The sequence below is a fragment of the Bemisia tabaci genome, chromosome 3 (assembly GCF_918797505.1).
Source record: "Bemisia tabaci chromosome 3, PGI_BMITA_v3".
NCBI classification, from domain to species: Eukaryota; Metazoa; Arthropoda; class Insecta; order Hemiptera; family Aleyrodidae; genus Bemisia; species Bemisia tabaci.
This window is the reverse complement of record NC_092795.1, coordinates 44,333,505-44,354,012: the sequence shown is the minus strand read 5'-3', so window position 1 is coordinate 44,354,012 and position 20,508 is coordinate 44,333,505. Positions and strand designations below refer to the sequence as shown.

Here is a 20,508-nt window from a genome sequence, read left to right as displayed (position 1 = left end):
AAGAATTCTTGCTCGGTAGAGGCACAGATAAAAAGTTTATTTTGTCACGCTTTGCCTTAAATTTGATGATAAACGCAAGTGAGAACAAAAATATTTTGTCATTCTTCTTTCTTTATTTCAAAGATAATATGGTGTAAAGAACTTGCAGAAATTTAGTTATTACATGTTCCTTTATTTTAAAACATACAGGAAGAAAAAAAAAACAGGTATGTACAAAACACATGTGCTTCGTGAAATTTGAGAAGTTGGTCTTCACTCTCAATAATTCACTAATCATGCAGGCTCTAAAATGAACAATTTCTAATGGGCCTTGCATACTGCAGTGAGCAAAAGACATGACTGATCAAATTACTCACAATAAAAAAAAAAAAAAAAAAAAAAAAAAAAAAAAAAAACCATACTGGTCTTTCATTTGAATTTTACCTAGAAGGTTTTTTTGGACCAGAATGAATGAATTACCTATTTTACAGGTAAAATGCCTACCTGCACCATTTCAACATTTCAAGGGAACTGAACTGTTTACGGTATGTACTTGGGGATTTTCAAATATTTCTTCAATTACAGCATCTGGAAGGAAAGTTTACTCCGAAATGAATAGGGATGATAATTTATTATGCAGCTTCAATACTTGCCCATTTTTTTGGAAGAGGCAAAGTGATGATGGCAACAATGAAAATACAAAATTAAAAACAGCTCTGTAAAGACAGGGACAAGAAGCGTATAGGTTTGTCCCAAACCTTTTATATTTTTTAAAAGACGCAATTTACTGCCGAAGCATCCTTGTCCCATACTACATATAGTTTTTAGTCTTTTTTGTCATCACTCACATTACAAGCAGACTTCTTCAAAGTCTCCATTCTCATAATGAATGCCCATGATAAAAAGACACTTCATTTGGAATTATTTTCAGAGATTTTAAATCATTCATATTTTCTTGAACACAGAAATTATGGGAAACTATTTCTGGCTCACTTGGTCTCTCGAAGTTATTTACCTGACGTATGATGAATGATTGCCTCCTTGAACTCCTTGCCTTTCAACTTCTTTTGTGAATGTCTCTCTAATGGCAGACAGGATCTCTTTCTGTTATTTGTATTAACTTTAACACTATTTATGGTGCTCTTGATACAATCATAAAATCTCATGGTGTACGTTTGAGAATGAAGATGATGGGGTTGATTTTTTAGGTAAAAAAATCATGAATGTCCCATTTGCAGTGAAAGGAGGAGAAAATTTTCAGCCGCCAAACATACAAAAACTAAACAAATTAGTTATAGAAAGGATTGTAGGTAATCCAATGAGCCTTGGTTTGATTCTGCGCCTTGGACGATGTGGTAAACAATGATTTGTAGACATCTGTGGCATTTGGATCTTTGGAAACACTGTATTCAGATTTTGCTTTCTTGAATGCGGGATCCACTAGCTCTTTGATTGAAGTGGCTCTCTTCTCCCCAACTTTGGCTGAAAAAGAAAATAAACCAGTTAGAAAAGCAGCGGGAGGGGGGGGGGGATGGAGATATTTGCTGTTATTGGCCGTGGGTATATCTCACTCCTATCTGTCCTACATCATAGGACATCGAATCATTGGCCTGAGTCCAAATTAAAAAGTTCTGAGTTAATTTAATGGATGCTTAGTTGGCACTTTTGATTTAAAGACTACTGATATTACAATAAAAAAGAACAAATTAAACATATTTAGGGGATAAAAATTGTTTAAACATAATGTCATAATGTCTCCATAATGTCTACTCACGGTCTAATGTCTCTAAGAATTTTCAATTTTCAACAATAGAGAATGATGGTAGGTGATTGACTACCTTCTGGTCGGAATTAATGATACTGGAACTGATCCACGATGTGTACCAAAAAAACCGAGGTCATCTTAGTACATATATCAAGGAACAAAGAATGCCTTGAATATCATTTTAGAATACCTATGATTCCTTGGCCAAACAACCTGATATGTCCATCTATCATCAAATTCATATGATTGTCTCAGCCTCAAAATTAAGGAGAAATAGAAACATTTTCAGAAGAATATGACGGTTTCACACCGTAAAGTTATTTCTGTCATAGGATTTGGAAATAAACATTTTTGTATTGCCTGTAACTGTTTCAAACGATCCAATTTGTAGAAAAAAAGAGCTTATCGAAGCAAAACCTGTCAGGAATTTGAGGCACCTCAGACCTTCAGACATTGCCTAAGTGTAACAATATTCCACATTGCTTGTTTTTATATGATTTGGAACACAATGAAGGGATCCACTGATGTTTTTAAAATTCATGATCTATGGTAAGCTTCACCCAAATGTAACAAGGATCTGTCACTACCTTGATCTGATTTAGCATCCTTTGGGTCATTAGGGTGACTGGTTGTTGCTACTGGTTTCTTTCCATTTTGACTGGTGCTTGCATCCCCCATCCCTTCTTTAAGTTTGAGTTTCTTGTCCTTCTTCTCTGCTTTTAAACGAGCTTGACGAGTTTCCAACCTATCACTCATGCGTGTGAGATCTTCATCAGATGCATTCAGGATTACAACATCATCTGCCGTGAATGGTTTTTGGCACTGAAAAGAGCAAAACACTGACATTAGTATGCTTAAAAATTAAACGAGTTCAAACCCTGAAAAAGAATGTCTCCAAGTCTCTGTTAAGCACATGACTTTATAGTTATTTCATAATTTTAAAAATGGATATGATACACAGTGATTAACAACATAGATCTTGATCAATTTTGCTGTGATATTTTTTTTTTTTTTTCAGTCTCATTGACAATTTTTCAGAAGGATTTTATCTGAGCATGCTAGAGTCATTATTTTGAAAGCTATGGAAATACATATTTATCATTTTTTCCTGTCAAAATTACTCACCCTTCTTATTTTCTGTGAGGACACTGATTAAGCCTAAGTTGCTGCATGTATCTAATACAAATAAATAACTATAACTTTATTGCATGACCCATAAATACTAATACAAGATAGAGCAATTCGCAAAGAATATGACTTTACAGAGCATGAATATTGCATATTATGATTTAATTTAAAGTCAAAATTAAAGCTTTACGAATTTTTCTACTTTTAATGGATCAATCGGTGATCAGCTCAGCTTTTGAAGATTGTGTTTCATCAGTTCTTGCCAATGGTCCGCGAAGATTCCCCAAATTTTTTTAGAACTTTCGTTCGAAAACAACACAGAAATAAAGAATTTTAAAGGTCACTATAGAATTAAAAGGGCATTTTCACAACTTACTTGTAAACAATTTTTGTCTTTGATCTGTTTAAGGGCTCTTTCTGACATGACACAGCCACATGTCCAGAGGAAACAAAACTTAAATTTTCCATTCATCTCTAAGCCAATTGTAGGGCAAATATATTCAGAGCACTGTCGGTCAACGTAGCCATCACCTTTTTCAGCTTTTGCAGAGAATGAGGGGTTTGGTGTCAACTTCAATTCTTTTACATCCTGAAAATGAGAGTTAAGTAAAGATTATCTCACAAGTCCAATTATTATACACATTATCAGATAAATTAATTTTCTACATGCTCTTGCTTTCTCACATGAGTAATTGGTACACTGCCCAAATTGAAATTTCTGATGAAATTCTTACATAGGCTCCTTTTGAGTCTCTTGGAATGACTACTTTCCTTATAAAACAAAAGAGGTGGAATTAAAATTTAAAATCGGGATTCTGACAACTTTCTATTAATTAAGGTTTAAATTGAGATAGTTTTCCAAAGCAACTAGGTATAAGAAATTAAGAATAAGAAGTAATCATCAGATGCCTTGCGTTTGAATCTTTAAAATATTTTAGGCCATGAAGTTGCATTTTTCTTCTTTAATTTAGTTCCCAACATGAAGATGGTAAAACTCCTTGCATCTCCTTTACAGTGTTTCAAAATCACCAACCCAGAAAATCACAGAAGTTTTTAAGAGTTGATGTTCAGTAGTTTTCTATTTAAAAAATGAATTATGACAGGAGTCTGCATAGTCACAAAATGTCAAACTTGGTTTGGAATTTTTACTGACGATATGTTTTGATGACCTTCTGGACACCTTCATCAGTAGTTGCTCCTCAGTGAGAAGACTGTAAATGCTGTCCAAAAACTTTGAAACACACATTTCACATTGGATAAACTGTAAAGAAACTTGAGGAGAAAAAAACCCTACTTAAAGCAACACTAAATCTAAATGAATTGGTTTAGTGCTTTATTACTATATTTCAGAGAGTACATCCAAAAATGTTTTGTGCATTGATGTGCTTAAATGATAGACTTAACAATGATTGAATAAACAGGCAAGGCATGTATATTACTCAGAGGTAACAAGAAATTATTTCCTTGCATCCTTCAATGCGTAATTTGATTTGTAGAGATGTCATTGAATTTGACTCACTTTAATACTTTTCACATGGCGAGCTGTATCTGGTAGTAAAGTTCGGTCCAGCAGAGCTTCAAGAATGGATATTTTGCTGTATAATCTTCCAAGGCCACAAGCCACGATTGGTTTTTGTAGAGGTTGTTGCGTTATACTACAATGACACCAACGGAATGATAGTTCAGATGCTTTGTCTTTCTGTAAAGGCAAGTACGACCAAAATAACATTAGTAGGTACAAATCCTGAATTTTTTATAAGTAAAATTGAAAATCAGGCAGAGTGCCATGAAAAGTAGAAATTATTTGAACTTAATTGTGAAATTCAGAATGTGGGTCTGTTGTTAGTGTAAATTGTTTGACACTACTTTGAAACTGAATTAATTACACTGCTCACCAGTTTGCTTCCTTGAACTCAAACTCAATTCTCCCTTAAAGTGTGTTTACCTATGGAAACCCAACATTCTCATCAATCGCTTGATATTAAAAAATTATTGGGCTCATTAATTTATGAGTGGGGAAAAAAAACACTAAATAAACGGTATTGAGCGAGGTTACTTAGTTAATGCATCTTGTACATGCACAAGAGGTTTGTTTTCAAAGTTGACTTGTTCCATTCTGTTTGGTACTTCAATTTACAGAACATAACCGAACGGTCCCTATCAACCTCCCAAGATAATTAAGCATTGGATCCGAATGTATCATATCCAACGTATTGTGTCGTACGATTCAAGGCGTAAACACACAAGTCATCGGATAATTCGAACTGAGTCTAACTATGCGAACCTTTCAGCATTGAATAATTACATAGCCAAATGGTCCTTAACGGTTTACCTGCTTCAACGACGCACCTAAAATAGGACAATAGATACTGCGCGTTATTTCCTAATTCTCCACCTAGATCAGTCGTTAGCACTTTCAAAAATTAATGTTGATGGAGATGTCCAATAGATGTGACATCCAAAAGATTGGAAGGAGGAACAACTGTGGTTAAAATTTATTTCATCCACACATATGGAACTTGAAACTGTGTTTCGGCAATGGATGGTTGTTCCTTTGCCAAATGAGCAGCGTTAAGAAATTAAATCAGGCAGTGAAAAAATCAATATCCTCGCTAATAGATTTAGATGTCAGAAATAAATTTACCTGCTCAGGTTTCTTTTTAGTTTTCACCAATTCGTCCCTTTTTGGTATCGTACCTCCATCGCAACCCATGATGTGCGACTCTTGATCTAGAAGTTAACTGTTGAAAATAAATAAGAAATTAGATGTTGAGGAAAAATGAACAGACACTGAGCGGAAGTAATACTTCGTACGTTCACTTCACTTGATACGCTACCTATTCTTGAAATTACAACGGATTACACATTGATTACACTGGTTTACACGAAAATCATCGCCATTGTGATATTTTGTGTTGTTTTTATTGACATTGATAATAATGAATAATGCCAGATTCTCAAAAAATTAACATTTAGTAATGTTACCTTACAAAGAATTAAAATTATTTAAATTGACATTTGGCAATTAAAATTTGGTATCGATGGATGATGAAATCCATTGTGCCAACGTTGAACCTGGACACAGGTTATGTTTTCGAATTTTTGACATTTGTGAATTGAAATGACCACGTGAGAACTGAGAATTCAATTTTTCCTGACCTGACGTTCAACATCAACTATAAAGTTCTGAAGATTTTGCAATCGGAATCTAAGTCTGTGCAAAGGAGATATTTTTGAAGTATCGGCCCTTCTACAACTGAGTAGCATTGTACTCTATGCTGAGTAGTTCGACAACAAGCGAGGAAAGTAAGTTCAGAGTACATTATGTACTCCAACATTCACTTACCAGATTAAATCATCAGGGTTTTGTTTTTTTCAAATTGATTCAAGTATCCCCAGGAGATAATCCCGTACCTTCAAGGAATGCGCCATTCTCCTCAGTTCCTAATCTAAAATCAGCCTGAGGTAACACTTCTTTGAGACTATAATACTCGAGTTGCCTGGTCGAGAATCACAACCAGAACCTTTCGATGTCAGAACCAGCGCTACATCCACCACACCTCAGGAGAGCAACAAATGATAACAAGGGTTGAAGTAAGAAGAAAAATATACAGAACAATATAAGTAATGTATCAAGCAAATTAATAATGAGTTAAAACGGTTGAAGCTCTTTGGTCCCTTGCCTACCTTGGAAGCATTACTTGGGAAAGTATCTATTGATTAGTGTCCATTTACTATCTACTACTAGCATCACAACCTTTTCAACATCTTGATTATGAAAATATTCATTCAAGTGCTCATGTTCTTTTACAGGAGCAATAACACCCTGTTGCAATGGAATTTGATAGCCGGCTCCTAGAAGTGAAAGCTGCTCTGGAGCAGTCCGAAGTGAAAATGGGAGTGAAGTTGAAATCATTCGTATTTTCCACTTCTGAAGGTATAAAATGAAACTTTTAATTAGCTTACAAATGGTCCTCACTATTCCTTACCTCAAACCATTTTCCATAGGTTTCTGAAACTTTCTATAATAGTACTCTTTCATATGCTTCATGAACATCCATGAACACAAAATGCATCTTTTGACCGAAGTCTGTTTCTTCTCAATTACTCTGATGATAGTCTGATGGTAAACACTTAGTTAGTCAGCGGTGGACCCACTGGCTCTTATATCAGTAATGCACCATCAATTCCCTCCAGCACGTCGATTGTTGAATCGTTATCGAATGACCTTGATCGATAAATAGCATTGTAAAGATAGGGATTTATCGATCAAGTCCATTCGATAACGATTCAACAATCGACCCGCAGGTGAAAAGTCCGTCCTTCTTTCGGGCTTTAGTTTTAGAAATGCCTGGATGTTCTTCCTAACTTGTCAGTTTTTTCAATTTTCTTCAAATAATAGACTCACGGCTGCCAGTTTAAGATGAATCTACACCACAAGCAAACTGACATAAAGTTGCCAAAATACTTTTTTCACCTGTATAAAGCAAAACCATTACCTAAGTACCTACGCGAGTCCATAAGCACCCTCCAGGCAGCTATACCTTACAAACATTTTTTTAGATTTTCCTTAAGCTGAAAGTATCAAAACGCGAATTTTCATTATTTGCCTTGACTCATCTATTGAAGTATTTTGTCATTTTTCACATTCCAAAAGAGCTCTGTGCTTTTTTGGTACTTTCAGCTTTACTTAAAGTAAAAGTTTCCATGAGATTTCTTCCAGGAATAGCCAGCTGAAGTGAGCTTTTACTGCAGGTATTAGTAGGCTTTAATGTATGCCAATAAGTAGAGTTTGTAGCCATTCAAGATATCACTAAGTAGACGTGATTCACTCTGTTTCAGGAACAAAAAATCAAATCAATCTGTTAGTTGAATCTCTGAGCAAAATCAAATTGATGGCAAACAGTGATGAAGAAGATAAACGTAGATTTCATCTTTTTCTCCTTGTCAATACGGAATTACCAGTTTCAAACATTCTGGAAGAAGATAGAGACTGGTGCCATTTGATTGGAAGATGTCCAAAACTGAGTGCGTTTACTTACTTCATTATTGTACACCGGTTAGAACTGTTTCCATTAATGGCCGAAACAATTTTACATGCTCCTAACAAACTGAGCGAAGCCTTGTTGGCAGTATTTACTGACTTTGTGAAGCACATATCGGATCCTTACGATGAACTTAATGCACTTCGAGTTATTTTAACAAGTGTCTACAAGAAACTTAGTTACAAAATCTCCCTTCAGTCTTGTAATGCCAAGCTGATAAAACAGTTTCAAGAAATTTTACTAATATTCAAAAAACCAAGTCAGCTAACTGCTCAGAAATTAGTGTCTTGGTCAAGTGTTGAGCAGCATAAGTATTACGGGTTTTTAGTTCTCAATTTGATTTCTCTCCTGTTAGAATGCACAAAATTCAGCTTCGAAAAGACTTCTGCAGAAGACAGCCTACCTGAATCTCTGAATAATTTATATGGTTTCTCGAGCTTTAAAGTTTCTTCTAAAGTTGCAGAGGAAGATGAGAATGAAATATCAGAGTGCTATGAGGTGATAGTTGCAATCAGTAAAACATTCTTGCAGGAAAAAATCAGTTCGATTGTATTTTTAGACTGGTGTGAAGTAGACATCACTGAAACAAAGACGCTTCAGCGACTTGTCGGTGAGAAAATCTATATTTGCCGTGAAGCCTTAACAGCTGCCTTGGATTCCAAGCTTTCAAGTAAGAATTTGAAAAATTCTCTCAAAGATCTAACTTACTGTTTGAGCCACCTAGAGATAAAACCACTCTCTCTTGCTGAAGAAATGAAAGAAATGAATTTTAAACAACTCTTGCTCAAATTTGATGAGACTGTCAAAACGAATTCCCGTGAAGACAGTTCACGAGTTTTACAAACGATTCTGAAAAGAGAGGAAGCTCACCTAGAGCCTGTAGAAATTATGAAGGTTTTGAATAAAGCTGCTGTCAATATGAAGTATGAAGATATCAAACTTTTGATCCACACTTACAATCCAAAATCCAGTCAGAGTATGGAGGAATCATTCAGTCAATTACAGAAAACTATATTTGAGTCTGTGAGGAACTTGCAGGTTGATGAACAAGTTTCTTTACTAGAAGAGTATCTCGTGGCTTACGGCGATAGCCAACCTTACAACAAACAGTCGATTAATTTTGATGAAAAGTTGGTAGAAGTTTTCAATAAGTTCGTCTCCAGTGATTTGTCCTCCAGTGAGGTAAGTCTGAAAATTAACATTCAAGCCTACATAACATTTTTAACTTGTAACATTTTTAATCTGATGGAAATAATCACTTTGCTTTATTTTTTTAATTACTCTCTCTGGTTTTCTGGTTAGGTTAGACTTCTGAGATGAAATAAAAAAAGAAGAAAAAAAAATGTTCATGATCTCAAAATTTTAATGAACATAATCTTATTACAATGTCGCATTTTGGTCAACAACCATATAGCTCTTAGTCTTAGCTACATCTCTTGGCAACAGAACTCAGAACATGCTGAAAATAATGATGTGATGAATGGAATCATATTAAATTAAATTAATTTGAATGCCTTACAATTGTTGCGCAATGTTTTGCCGCAGGCTCATGCATCGATGTTTTCCAACTCAAAACTGTCTTAATATTCATATTTCCTCTTGTGTTTTCTTTTTTTTTTTTCTGTATATCTCATCTATTTCTCTCTCCCTTGCAGTCTCTGTTTTTGTCTGACATTGTATTCCTGAGCTTCTACTCCATTGGCGATGTTGTTGTAAAAATTCTAATGGAGTCCCTTCAAAATACGAATTACATCAAGGATATGGTGCCAATTTTGAAAGCTTTGAGACCATCTTTACAGAGTATCCAGTCTCTTAGTCTTGAAAATAAGTTGAAAATTATATCAAAGATTTCTGAGGATTCAGAGAAAGTAAAGTCGACTCTAGAACAGTCCCACAAAGATCTCTTACTGGACCTGCTGCATATTTTGATCTTTGATGAAGACACAAAACAAAATGCGGCAAAACGGAGTAATCTTTTGGACCTGGTAAGAAATGAATCGAATTATTCATCCCCTCCCTCCTCCTAGTAGTTTTTTATAGGTACATAGTATTTGCAATGAATGGAATAAAACAAATACATCTACTGCAAGCCGATTACTGTAACCATATTGGCAAGCTAAGACAAAGCCCTTTTAGTTCCATACATGTTTTTTAGCGCTGACATAATGTTAATAATTTGCCTGCTGGTAGAAAAGTATTCATCAAGAGGGTACACATTTTGAACTAATATGAACTGGTCGGCAGTATTTAATTGGGATTGTTACAACAATCGCGTTCAGCTGGAATGAAGTTCTCTCTATGAGCAGCTTTGTGCAATGCAAATTTTCATGATTTAACGTTTGTTTGTATTGTGGAAAACATTTTGGGCATAACTACATCAATTTGAAAATTGTTTAACTGCATGTAGGTATTGACGATGAAACTACCATATCATGTATCTCAGTTTGCAACGTTACAGACTTCCTGTCATATTTTATTTTTTAAATGAAAAACTACTCAACGTCATTCTTGAAAACTTCCGTGATTTTTTCTTTTTTAAGAAGAAAATTCTGTGTAAACTTCAAGGAATAATATTGATTTTTTTCTCCTTCAAAAACATAAAATGGAAGCGGAGATTCTTAAACACAGCAAACAAGATACGTGGTCTGGTAATTTCACCGTCGATATACCTATCATTATTTAATAAACAAATTGGAAATAATGACCTTCATTAAAAAAAAAAAGTTCAATATTTACGCATTGAAAATAATATCTTGATTCCAAATTTTATGAGCACTAATTCATCTTGAAACTTGATGGATGCAGGTCAATTACTTGATTGATGAATCTGTGATAGAGAGGAATACATTTTATGTCGAAGTGGTTCTAAACAATATCTACCTCAGCCCAAACACATCTAATGCAACTGTGAATTTTCTTCTTCAAATGCTTTTCGTAAGTATTTTTTTTCAGTTCTTAATTAAAAAAACATTCACTGCTCATGCAGATGTGATGTTGCATTTTTTCAAAGGATCATCTACTTCATCAAAGAAAACTCAGACTAATTTTTGACAGTGATCAATAGATTATGAAATTTTGAAGCATTTTTAGAAAAAATAAAAAAATCATTTGTATCATTATCATCAAATCTACACTTATTTTTTTATTTATGTTTTGTTTTATTGGGTTATAAATATTTTACATCAATTTAAATATTTTTGATAAAGATAAGGTCTAGTCGTTTGATGGTATCCTCTGGGAGATTTGCAAATTGGATTGATCAGCTTAGTCATCGAAGTTGATCTCTTTAGTCAGGGACTCAATAATTCTTTAATGATCAACTCTGTTAATGTGCAGCGCAAGAAAATTGTGTTTTTTCTCTTTTTCAATTCAAGTGCCCTAAGTCATTAGTTCATCAATGATATCTAGCACCATTCATCTTTGTCCCAAAGATATCTTTATCCCAATTTCTGTGTATTTTAATCTGAGTAAAGTTCTGTCCTTTTTTAATGGTCAAGTGCAGCCAACCTTGGTATAGGTACCTACAGTACCCACACCTTTCTTAAACCTTTTCCATTAGTTACTGAATTTTATAGTCATTGAATTTCTTACACAATTTCTTCTAATGCCATGCAATGCGCTTGGAAAACTCAGGCTTTTTAAGCGTGTGAACGAAGAAACTTTAATTAGAAATTTTTGGTGAAATATCCCAACCTAATTGTGAATAGTTCCTAATTGTGTATACTTACTCCCTATGATTTTTCTTTAATCCATGTAGAAAGCCTTGGTTGAATCTTCAGATGAATCACTTGAAATTGAAATTAATGCTGTGGTTATTCAACTGGCCCAACTTCTCGAGAAAATTCGATGGGATCCAAAGAATTTTGCCTCTTGGCGCACAGCTATGGTTTCAAATTTGGTTTGCCTGATTTCTTCTATCGTGAAAAAGTTTTCCTCTCAGCTGTTAGCAGGTAAAGTTATGAAACATCATTGTCACTACGTATGTGTAAACCTTAAAGAAGCTTTTTTAAAATTTTAGGAGCAACAAATAAAAAACTGGAATTCAGAAAAATTGCAAGTACCTATTGTAATTTTGTATTTAAAACTAATGTATTTTAGTAAAGAGGTCAGGGGCTCGTTTTAAAGCTTAGAGTATATCTAATATGTATCTTCTCACCGATTTTATTTATCTCTTTTCGTTCGGAAGATACAAGGTAGGGAACCTTACTTTTTGGATGACCCTCGTAATTACGTAGTTGAGATTTGATCGGTAGATTTTTCAGAATTCAGCCCGACCTAACACCCTCAAAATTGGCATTCAAAAAGGAGCAATTATGTTGCAATAAATTACAATTGATGGGTTTGATAATACTATCTACCTACCTAAAAACGTAACGCTAAATTTTGAATGTTTAAAAAAAAGTGACAGGTAATAATGGTATTTGCTTAGCTAAATCCGTTGGTTTTGGACTCAACAGGGCCTTATGTTGTGATTCCATTGGTGGTATCTGCATTATTAATGTTTAAGATGTGAGTGAAACTCCAACTTACCATTACATTTTGCTAAAGTAGTTAGATCAAATATTGTCAGGAAACTGAGCTTCTGTGGAGAAGCATCTAGTTTATCCGGTGGCCCTTTTGTTAAGAATACATTCGATAAAAAATCCTCAGTTTCATCTACATTGTTGGCTTCTGGATTCAGTCGTTTTCGCTCAGCTTGGTCCAAACGGCTTATAATGTTCTGTAAAACAGAGAAAGGTAATTTTATAAAAATAAATTTGGCACTGAAGGCAAGAAAATTCAAAAGAAGAGAGCTGAAAAATAAGAAAAACCTCTATCAACGACTAACGTTTGACTGACCGGTCGTTCTCCTCATTGAACACTTATAGTTGCTTAAAAAATAAGGCTATTTTTCAGTGGCATTCTTATCAAAACTCTTTATCTCACTCACAAATAAAGCATTTAAAATGAAAACATAAGAATATCAGAATTGCAATGTCTTTCTTCACGACTATAGAAAAGCTGTTACAGGCAATCAGATGTCATTGGTAAAAAACTTTAAAGAGCGAACTCGGCTTTGGAGCGCCTTCAAATCTGGGTGATACTCTCCGCTTTGCTAGGCAGTTAGATAAGTTGCTTTTTTGAACCAAACCTAATTGAGGCCATTACTTTCATTCGCGAGTGCGCTAGATGGTAGGAACCATGTGTGCACTCAAGAAGAGAAAAATTCTGTTGGAATACCAAGCTTTACGATCAGCACTTTCTGTTTTGGCTTTTCATTTTAGAATGTTTACATTTTTATATTCAACACAAATAGAATATAATTTTCCGGCGGCTCATCAAAAGTTTACATGGAATACCTACTGTCAGTTAAAAAATATCCTGGGTTAAAATTTCTTCACTATACTTATGAGTGTGAAGTTGCTATTTTTGAAGAAGCGGGTTACTTGTTCCTGGGAAAAATAGTTTTTCATAACCCGCCATACAATGCTTTGGTTTCTAGCCATCATGTTTTCAAATTTTGAAGATTTGACTGAAATGAGTTACCCTAATACTACGTTTCCCAAAAACCGATAGGAGTCGAGGTAGCATATTAGGCCACTTCCGCCATCTTGGATTTGAGAATTTTTAAAAATTGACTATAAATTCGAGTTTCCGGTCGAAATATACCCTCAGACACCGAGATTCAGAAAAATCTATCGAACAAGAGCCGACATAGCATTTTAGGCCCCGTCCGCCATCTTGGATTTGAGAATTTTTAAAAACTGACTAAAAATTCGAGTTTCCCGTTGAAAAGTACCCCTGATCCCGCAGTTCTCAAAGCTCTAACGAACAGAAATCGAGACCAGAACCGGGGCTCATTTTAGGCCACATCCAACATCTTGGAGTTGAGAATTTTAAAAAATTGACCAAAAATTCGAGTTTCCCGTTGAAAAATTCCCTGTGACACAGCGTTTCATAAGAATCGAACAAACAGAAACCGAGATAGCATTTTAGCCCACGTCCGCCATCTTGGATTTGAGGATTTTAAAAAATTGACTAAAAATTCGAGTTACCCGTCGAAATATACCTCCTGACGCCTAATTTCAGAAAATTCCATCGAACAGGAGCTGAGATAGCATTTTAAGCCACTTCAGTCATTTCGGATTTTCGAATTTTGAATTTTTTGAATTTTGACAGATTTTGATTTAATACGCGTGATACCCAAAATCGAAGCTCAGATTCGGATTCCTCGTAAAAGATCGATACGATTTCATGTATCATACCCTGGCACCGAATTTCAGAAAAATCCATCGAACAGGAGCCGAGATAGCATTTTAAGCCACGTCCGTCCTTTCGGATTTTCGAATTTGGAACATCTGACTTAAAATGCGTGATAACCAAAATCGAAGCTCAGATTCGGATTCCTCGTAAAAAATCGATGCGATTTCATGTATCATACCCTGGCATCGAATTTCAGAAAAATCCATCGAACAGGAGCCGAGATAGCATTTTAAGCCACGTCCGTCATTTCGGATTTTCGAATTTGGAACATCTGACTTAAAACGCGTGATAACCAAAATCGAAGCTCAGATTCGGATTCCTCGTAAAAAATCGATGCAATTTCATGTATCATACCCGAGCATAGCGTGAAGGAAAGAGACGTAACGTAGGCATACCGATTCGAGCATATGAATGCAACGTGGCAACATGGGTAGTGCTCAGTGGGTCAGCGGAGGAGGAAGAATAAGAATTTATCGTGAGAAATTCCTCGCGACGAAACCGAACGCTTAGCCGGCGCTTAAAGTGGCGCCTCCCCGTTCGGTTTCACTCGGGCGACAGGCGGCGGCGTAGTTCAAAGAGGTGGTACGACAGAATCTATACGCGTCGTTAAACCTTTTTCCTTCACGCTATTCTAACATATGATACATGAAATCTCATCAATTTTTCACGAGGAATCCGAATCTGAGCTTAGATTTTGGATATTACGCGTTTTATTCTATTTAAAATCGTAAGAGAATTTACAGAATTGTCCTTGAAAATTGATCACACATTAGTGTTTTTTTTACGTCATTGAACCTCTTTCCTTCACGCTATTCTAACATATGATACATGAAATCTCATCAATTTTTCACGAGGAATCCGAATCTGAGCTTAGATTTTGGATATTACGCGTTTTAATCTATTTAAAATCGTAGGAGAAATTAAAGAATTGTCCTTGAAAATTGATCACGCACTAGTGTTTTCTTTTACCCCGTTTTTCTTCTGCATTCACGTAATGAAATTAGACTAACAGTTGACTCATCGACTAGTCTAGCCTAATCCCCCAGAATCGGTCTAAAGGGCGAACGATTTTATCAGATAAGATGTGCGGTCCTAGTTTCCGGGCAATTGCGATTTGATGGAAGCTGCGATGAGGAGAAACGGATGATATGCGAAACTCGGGCGGATATTAAGTGAAGAACCTGGAAGGGGAAAGGCTTTATTTCCGAAAAGCTTGTGCTCGGGCCAACTTATGTGGTCCGTGGAGCATTGTATAGCAGGTTGTGGGAAACTATTTTTTTGCAGCAACAACCAATTGGATTGCATTTTGCAAAAAGGAACTAAGAGCATTTCAGTGTTGCTGGGATTGTGCAACTTAGGTACATTCTTTGCAAAAAGTAAACTTTACTATGGTAATTTTCGTCTTGAATTCATAGTTTATTGGGATTAGAGGTGAAAGTAGTTTAGATGATCGTTTATGTTTGCAAGGTAAAAAAAGTTGCACAATCTTAGCGACATTGGAATGCTCTTGGTTTCTTTTTACGAGATACAATCGAAGTACCTATTAAAATAGTTTTAATTATAATCTTGGCTTTTATAAGTATTTTTTCAAGGTGAGCTTTGCTCTTGATAATAGAGGTATAAAAGATTTATGAAACAAACCTTCATCACTTCTAAGTATAAATGGACCGCGTTAAGCAGAGGGGAACCAACTCAGGTCAAAATTCCTGTTGAACGCAACCCGAGACAGAATCTACACTGGTCTGAATTATTGTGTTTGATTAAGGAACTAAATCTTTTTCATGCATTATGGGCGTTCAGCAAAATATGAATTTACTGCCCTTTAACTTATTTTAGCAGATGACAAAGCAAAGTTTTTGCAGGATGTTTGATATTTAAGGAAGTTGCCTCAGTTTGTATTGTTTCCTGTCGGATTCCTCCTCTGAAAGTGAGTCTGTTGTCTGGAAATGTAGTTTTCAATTTATTTTTAAACAGTTTAGTCATCTGGAGTTGCATCCTTTTTATGATAACATCTAACTGTCAAAATCTCTTGTTGCAGATCCAAAAAAGTCCGCATGGATGAAATCTTATTTAAAGACATTTTCGGTTCAAACACAGTTCCTATTTTCTCCTGAAATCCTTCCGCCTTCATCAATTGCAGCAAGCGTATCGCATGGGAAAGAGCCAAATGCTTTTGTCCTTGCTCTAAATGCTATGTACAATGACAAATTTGACTTGTCTGTTCTCAGTAAAATCTCTAAAATTGAGATGGCCTGGGCATTATTTTCGGTAATTTTTTACTCCAATTGAGTTAAATTTTAAAGTCTTATTAAACCATTTTAATTCGCAGAAAATTTTGCAATCCGTTGTGAAAAAGAAAAATGTATGTAATTTGCTTATTTTTGAATTTCGAAGCTCTATATTATGTTCGAATAAATGTATGTGATAGTCGCTTTAATAGTGCACTAGGGTGCTGTGTACCACTGTAATTTGTCATGGTAGAGATTTTCGGAAGTTGGCATTACTTTATCTCTTTTTGGATGCCATCTACATACTTTTTAGCTGGATGCCCTTTACGATGTCTGCCTCAAAAGACCCATTCCAAAACCTTTTTTTGGCAACCTGGTATCAGCCATTCTCTCTTCATGCCCATACCTTACGATGGTTCAAATAAATAAGACACTGAAAGTATAAGGTCCTCTTTCCTGAAAAAATGTATCCATATTCAAATGCCCACAAACAGCCTAAGAATCTCATACTACTTATGAATTTGTATTTTTTGCAATTATTTTTTTTTAGACCATTGTCGTTGTACTCACACTATCATATCGGTAATGGATTTTTTCATGTTGCCCCTAAGTTCAAGATATCCTTCCCTCCTCTTCCTGGGCAAAAACGTGTGATGTCTGTCTTGCTGAATTTTGATTTTTCTAACCATACTGTTGAGAATTGCTATCATTAACAATAAGCTAAGGCATCAATTCTTAAACTTTTTGTTAAATGCATAATTTTTTAAGCACCAATTCAAAGAGGAACTTAGGAAAGAAGTGTTTCAATATGTAATTTGCCCATTAGTTTATAATCGGAGTTGGTAATTTATTTTTTTCCCATTGATATATTTTCCTATTTCTTTACACTGAAACTTTTTTTCTCATTCCAGACATTGTCCACCAGTTGCGATGAAGAATGGAATTTATTCAGTCTAACTTTAAGTCGTAATAAGCTGTTCAATGGAGAGTCTGCGCTCTTAATCTTCAACTTACTAGTCAATTCTTTCCTGGTGGGAATTTATACTTTGGAAATGAAGCTCGGCGAGGACAACACTCAAAGTCGCCCGTTAACCAACTGTTGCCAGTATGCCTTGGTCAACTTAAATAGTTTCATAATGGTTGGTAAAATTTGATGTATTTCTTGACAGTGCTTATCATCATTTTTCATCTATGCTCTTTCATTCATAGTTTGACAGCTTTTGATGAGTTTCACTGTTGCTTCCTCTAAATTATTAAATTATTAAAGTTCCTGCAGTTTTTTTTTTTTTTTTTAAAGCAAATTGAAATATGTATATGAATTGAAACATGCAGAGCAGGGTGTCTACTGATACGTAAATATGTAAAATGCACGTAAATTAATGGGTCAGTACGTAAAATGCGTAAAAAATACATTTTTTTCAGAAAGAGTATGTAACTCGTGTATGGTGTGTATAAGTCTGCGCGCGGCGGACAGAGCGTGCTCGTTTGAATTTTGCAGATTTAGTTCTGCTTTACGTCGCCAGAGTACGTTGCAAGATACAGTGAGGGAATGATGAGCTGTGATTGGTCCGCGACGATGCACGGTGTGCTGCGTCGGGTGGGCTCGATGCTCGGTGAAGTGTACCATGTTTATTTTTTACCTGCGTCACAACGTAACCTGCTTATCCTTTTCATGCTTTCTCCAAATTTTTTTTTTTCAAAAATAACTGCATTTTATCTACAACATAATTAGTTTTTATGGAAGCTTGTTTATAGCCCTCATAATGAGCCCATGATCAATTTGAAAAAATTAATTGTCTTCAAAGTGCGACAAGTTAGCAGTAAAGCGCTGAGCAATTTTGTAATCACATAAACGGACAGTAAGAAAGTAAGTGGAGAAAATGTGCTAATTTTGTCGGGGTCATACACCAAAAATACATAATTTTTTTTTAAAAGTACATAATATTTTTCTGATCATACTTAAAAAATACATAAAATGTACATAATTTTTTTCTAAGTGCCAGTAGACACCCTTATACTGAGTCCAATACTATATGTAATATATATATCTATCAAGTCCATTCAGAATTTTTGCCAAGTCCAAGATACAGCCAAATGGCCAAAATCGCACAGGAAAATGTGGTCCGAGGATGCCGAGAGGATGAATGGGAAAAGGCTGGCTAAGCTTTGTATGATTGGGCAACCTCAAGGTCAGATGTAATTTGGACGACCGCCTAAGAGATGGGCATAAGGCTGCCTGTTTTACCCAGATGATAATTTATATCCTTAAAGTAGAGGCCAGACAATCAGGGCTCTGTTCTTAGTCAAAAGCAGAAGAAGAATTAAAATAAAATAATAAGCCTGTTGAACGCAGAAGTAGGAGACACTTTTCAAAGCTGCACAATATTAGTCTTACCTACCAAAAGTGAATGATTTCATTTCAGGAAACTTTCCTCTTTGTCAATTTAAGTTTACCTGATTTTTAATATGAGGGTATTGCGTAATTGTTAATTTATCAAAAGTTTACAAAAAATGCAAAACAAGGAGCGCAGCTGAAGAGAGAACTTTTTTATCGTACGTTTTGGAGAAAATAAACATCATTAATTTGCCTTTTTCTCTGTTTTCTGTTTCAGAACTTTTTATTGAAACATCTTTTGACACTTTCCACATCCAAGAAAGTCCATTGTTTTAGGAAGCTAGCTCTTCTTCTCCAGACAGTCCCAGCCAAAATTAGATCTCAGATCGCAATATCATACTTGAAATTACTCATAAGTTTTATACCTCATTTGGTTGACAGTATTGACAGTAGTGCAAGTGCTGTATTATTCACGGAAATCGTCTACAATGCAATTTGCAACTTTGATCTGGAGACACGTCAGCTTATTGCAAAAAAAGCTGAATCATACTTGCGTAAGGAAGCTCCAGCTGTGTTCTCTTAAATTTTTACAGCACTTGCTCACATTTTGCAGGTAACTGTGTTATTTTTTCCACCTAAATAATTTAATGAATTGCAGGGCTGTGTGAAGAAGAAATTGTGAGTGTAAAGTGAGTGTGTACGTTACTACAGAATGAGCCACTCAATCTTTAGTTCAATTGCAACTTAAATCATCGTTTCAGTTATTTATTTCTGAAATTTTTTTTCAAGTCGTACCTTTTTTGTATTTTTCTTTGTCTTATTTTAAGTTATGACTTTTCATTTAAATGAAATACATTCACTGACTGATTAGTTAAGTGGTTGAGACATGTGGCGAATTACCATTAAATTACTTTTAAGAGTGTCCCTTAAAAGAAATGTGTACAATTTAAAAAATAGAGGAAAAAATCATGAGATGCTTGTTATTTTCTTTTACTGAGTTCCTTACTTGAATTACTACGTACAAAAAACACAGAAATTCGGCAAACTAAAAAAACCGAAAAACTAAATTTTTATATAATTTGATATGATGTGCTCTACAGCCTCTTGAGCATGCAAAGTCTATAAAATCGAACTCTAGTGCCAATCTCGAGGAGAGGGAGCTTGGAAAGGAATTTTTTTAGCATTTTTACACATAGCATTTAGTAGAAACGTCGCAACGTTTGACTGGTGATCAAAAAGATTTTTTGTAGCCTTGCAGGTTGCAAAAATAAGGCAAAAAGAGTGAAATTCCTCAAATGATATTGATGTGCGGAGTAGCTTCAACATAGCCATAGCAACAGCTCCATGTCTCCATCAGAAAACCGCACTAGAAGACCAAAAAATTCACTCTATAGTCTTTCTTTCTTCAACATTGACATATGGGAATTTAGATCTCAAAAGCTCATTGTTCTCCCGAGACTGTCAGGAACACCATATCAATTATCAAATAATACCGAAATTTAGCCGGCGCCGAATTTCTCGGTATTCCTTGCGTAGTCTTTTAGAAATTTCCAATTCCTCCAAATTTTTTACCTTATATGTACCTATTTAATATATATATTTTTTCCATTGGTAATTATTTTTTACTGGAAGTATTGATCTTTTTAAATTTTTTTGTGTTCCTTATTTAAATTCCAATGTTTTCTTTTACATAAATCAGATTACAAAAGTTTTTACATGTTCGATTTTTTCCCTCATCCCTTTACCATCGGATACCATTTCTTTAGTCGCTAGATTATTGATGCA

At 35.1% G+C, this 20,508-nt stretch overlaps 2 protein-coding genes across 3 annotated transcripts; one reads left to right on the top strand and one right to left on the bottom strand.

The window, feature by feature from the left end:
• Positions 1-93: 93 nt before the first annotated feature.
• Positions 94-6,237, bottom strand: LOC109030621 (replication termination factor 2). Of its 2 annotated transcripts, XM_072298431.1 has the most exons (6): positions 6,219-6,237; positions 5,517-5,613; positions 4,392-4,571; positions 3,249-3,461; positions 2,332-2,566; positions 94-1,461 (listed from the first exon to the last, which is right to left on the bottom strand). In XM_072298431.1, exons 2-6 carry the CDS (start codon positions 5,583-5,585, stop codon positions 1,268-1,270), a joined length of 891 nt encoding a protein of 296 aa, XP_072154532.1. In that variant the 5' UTR covers positions 5,586-5,613; positions 6,219-6,237; the 3' UTR covers positions 94-1,267. The 2 variants fall into 2 exon arrangements, with proteins under 2 accessions (XP_072154532.1, XP_018897225.2); XM_019041680.2 differs by lacking the exon at positions 6,219-6,237 and having other exon boundaries at positions 5,517-5,774.
• Positions 5,966-20,434, top strand: LOC109030605 (uncharacterized). Its single transcript, XM_019041657.2, has 9 exons — positions 5,966-6,178; positions 6,686-6,809; positions 7,715-9,099; positions 9,573-9,902; positions 10,723-10,851; positions 11,675-11,867; positions 16,199-16,428; positions 17,300-17,527; positions 19,001-20,434. Exons 2-9 carry the CDS (start codon positions 6,707-6,709, stop codon positions 19,304-19,306), a joined length of 2,904 nt encoding a protein of 967 aa, XP_018897202.2. The 5' UTR covers positions 5,966-6,178; positions 6,686-6,706; the 3' UTR covers positions 19,307-20,434.
• Positions 20,435-20,508: the final 74 nt, after the last annotated feature.

Excerpts from the sequence above, each read along its gene's own strand:
- LOC109030605 (XM_019041657.2), top strand. The coding sequence starts at position 6,707 with ATGGAATTTGATAGCCGGCTCCTAGAAGTGAAAGCTGCTCTGGAGCAG. Across the intron at positions 9,903-10,722 it reads GGAGTAATCTTTTGGACCTG|GTCAATTACTTGATTGATGA; the intron begins GTAAGAAATGAA and ends TGATGGATGCAG. Across the intron at positions 16,429-17,299 it reads TGGCCTGGGCATTATTTTCG|ACATTGTCCACCAGTTGCGA; the intron begins GTAATTTTTTAC and ends TTCTCATTCCAG.
- LOC109030621 (XM_072298431.1), bottom strand. The coding sequence starts at position 5,585 with ATGGGTTGCGATGGAGGTACGATACCAAAAAGGGACGAATTGGTGAAA. Across the intron at positions 4,572-5,516 it reads CTAAAAAGAAACCTGAGCAG|AAAGACAAAGCATCTGAACT; the intron begins GTAAATTTATTT and ends TTGCCTTTACAG. Across the intron at positions 1,462-2,331 it reads GGATGCTAAATCAGATCAAG|CCAAAGTTGGGGAGAAGAGA; the intron begins GTAGTGACAGAT and ends TTTCTTTTTCAG.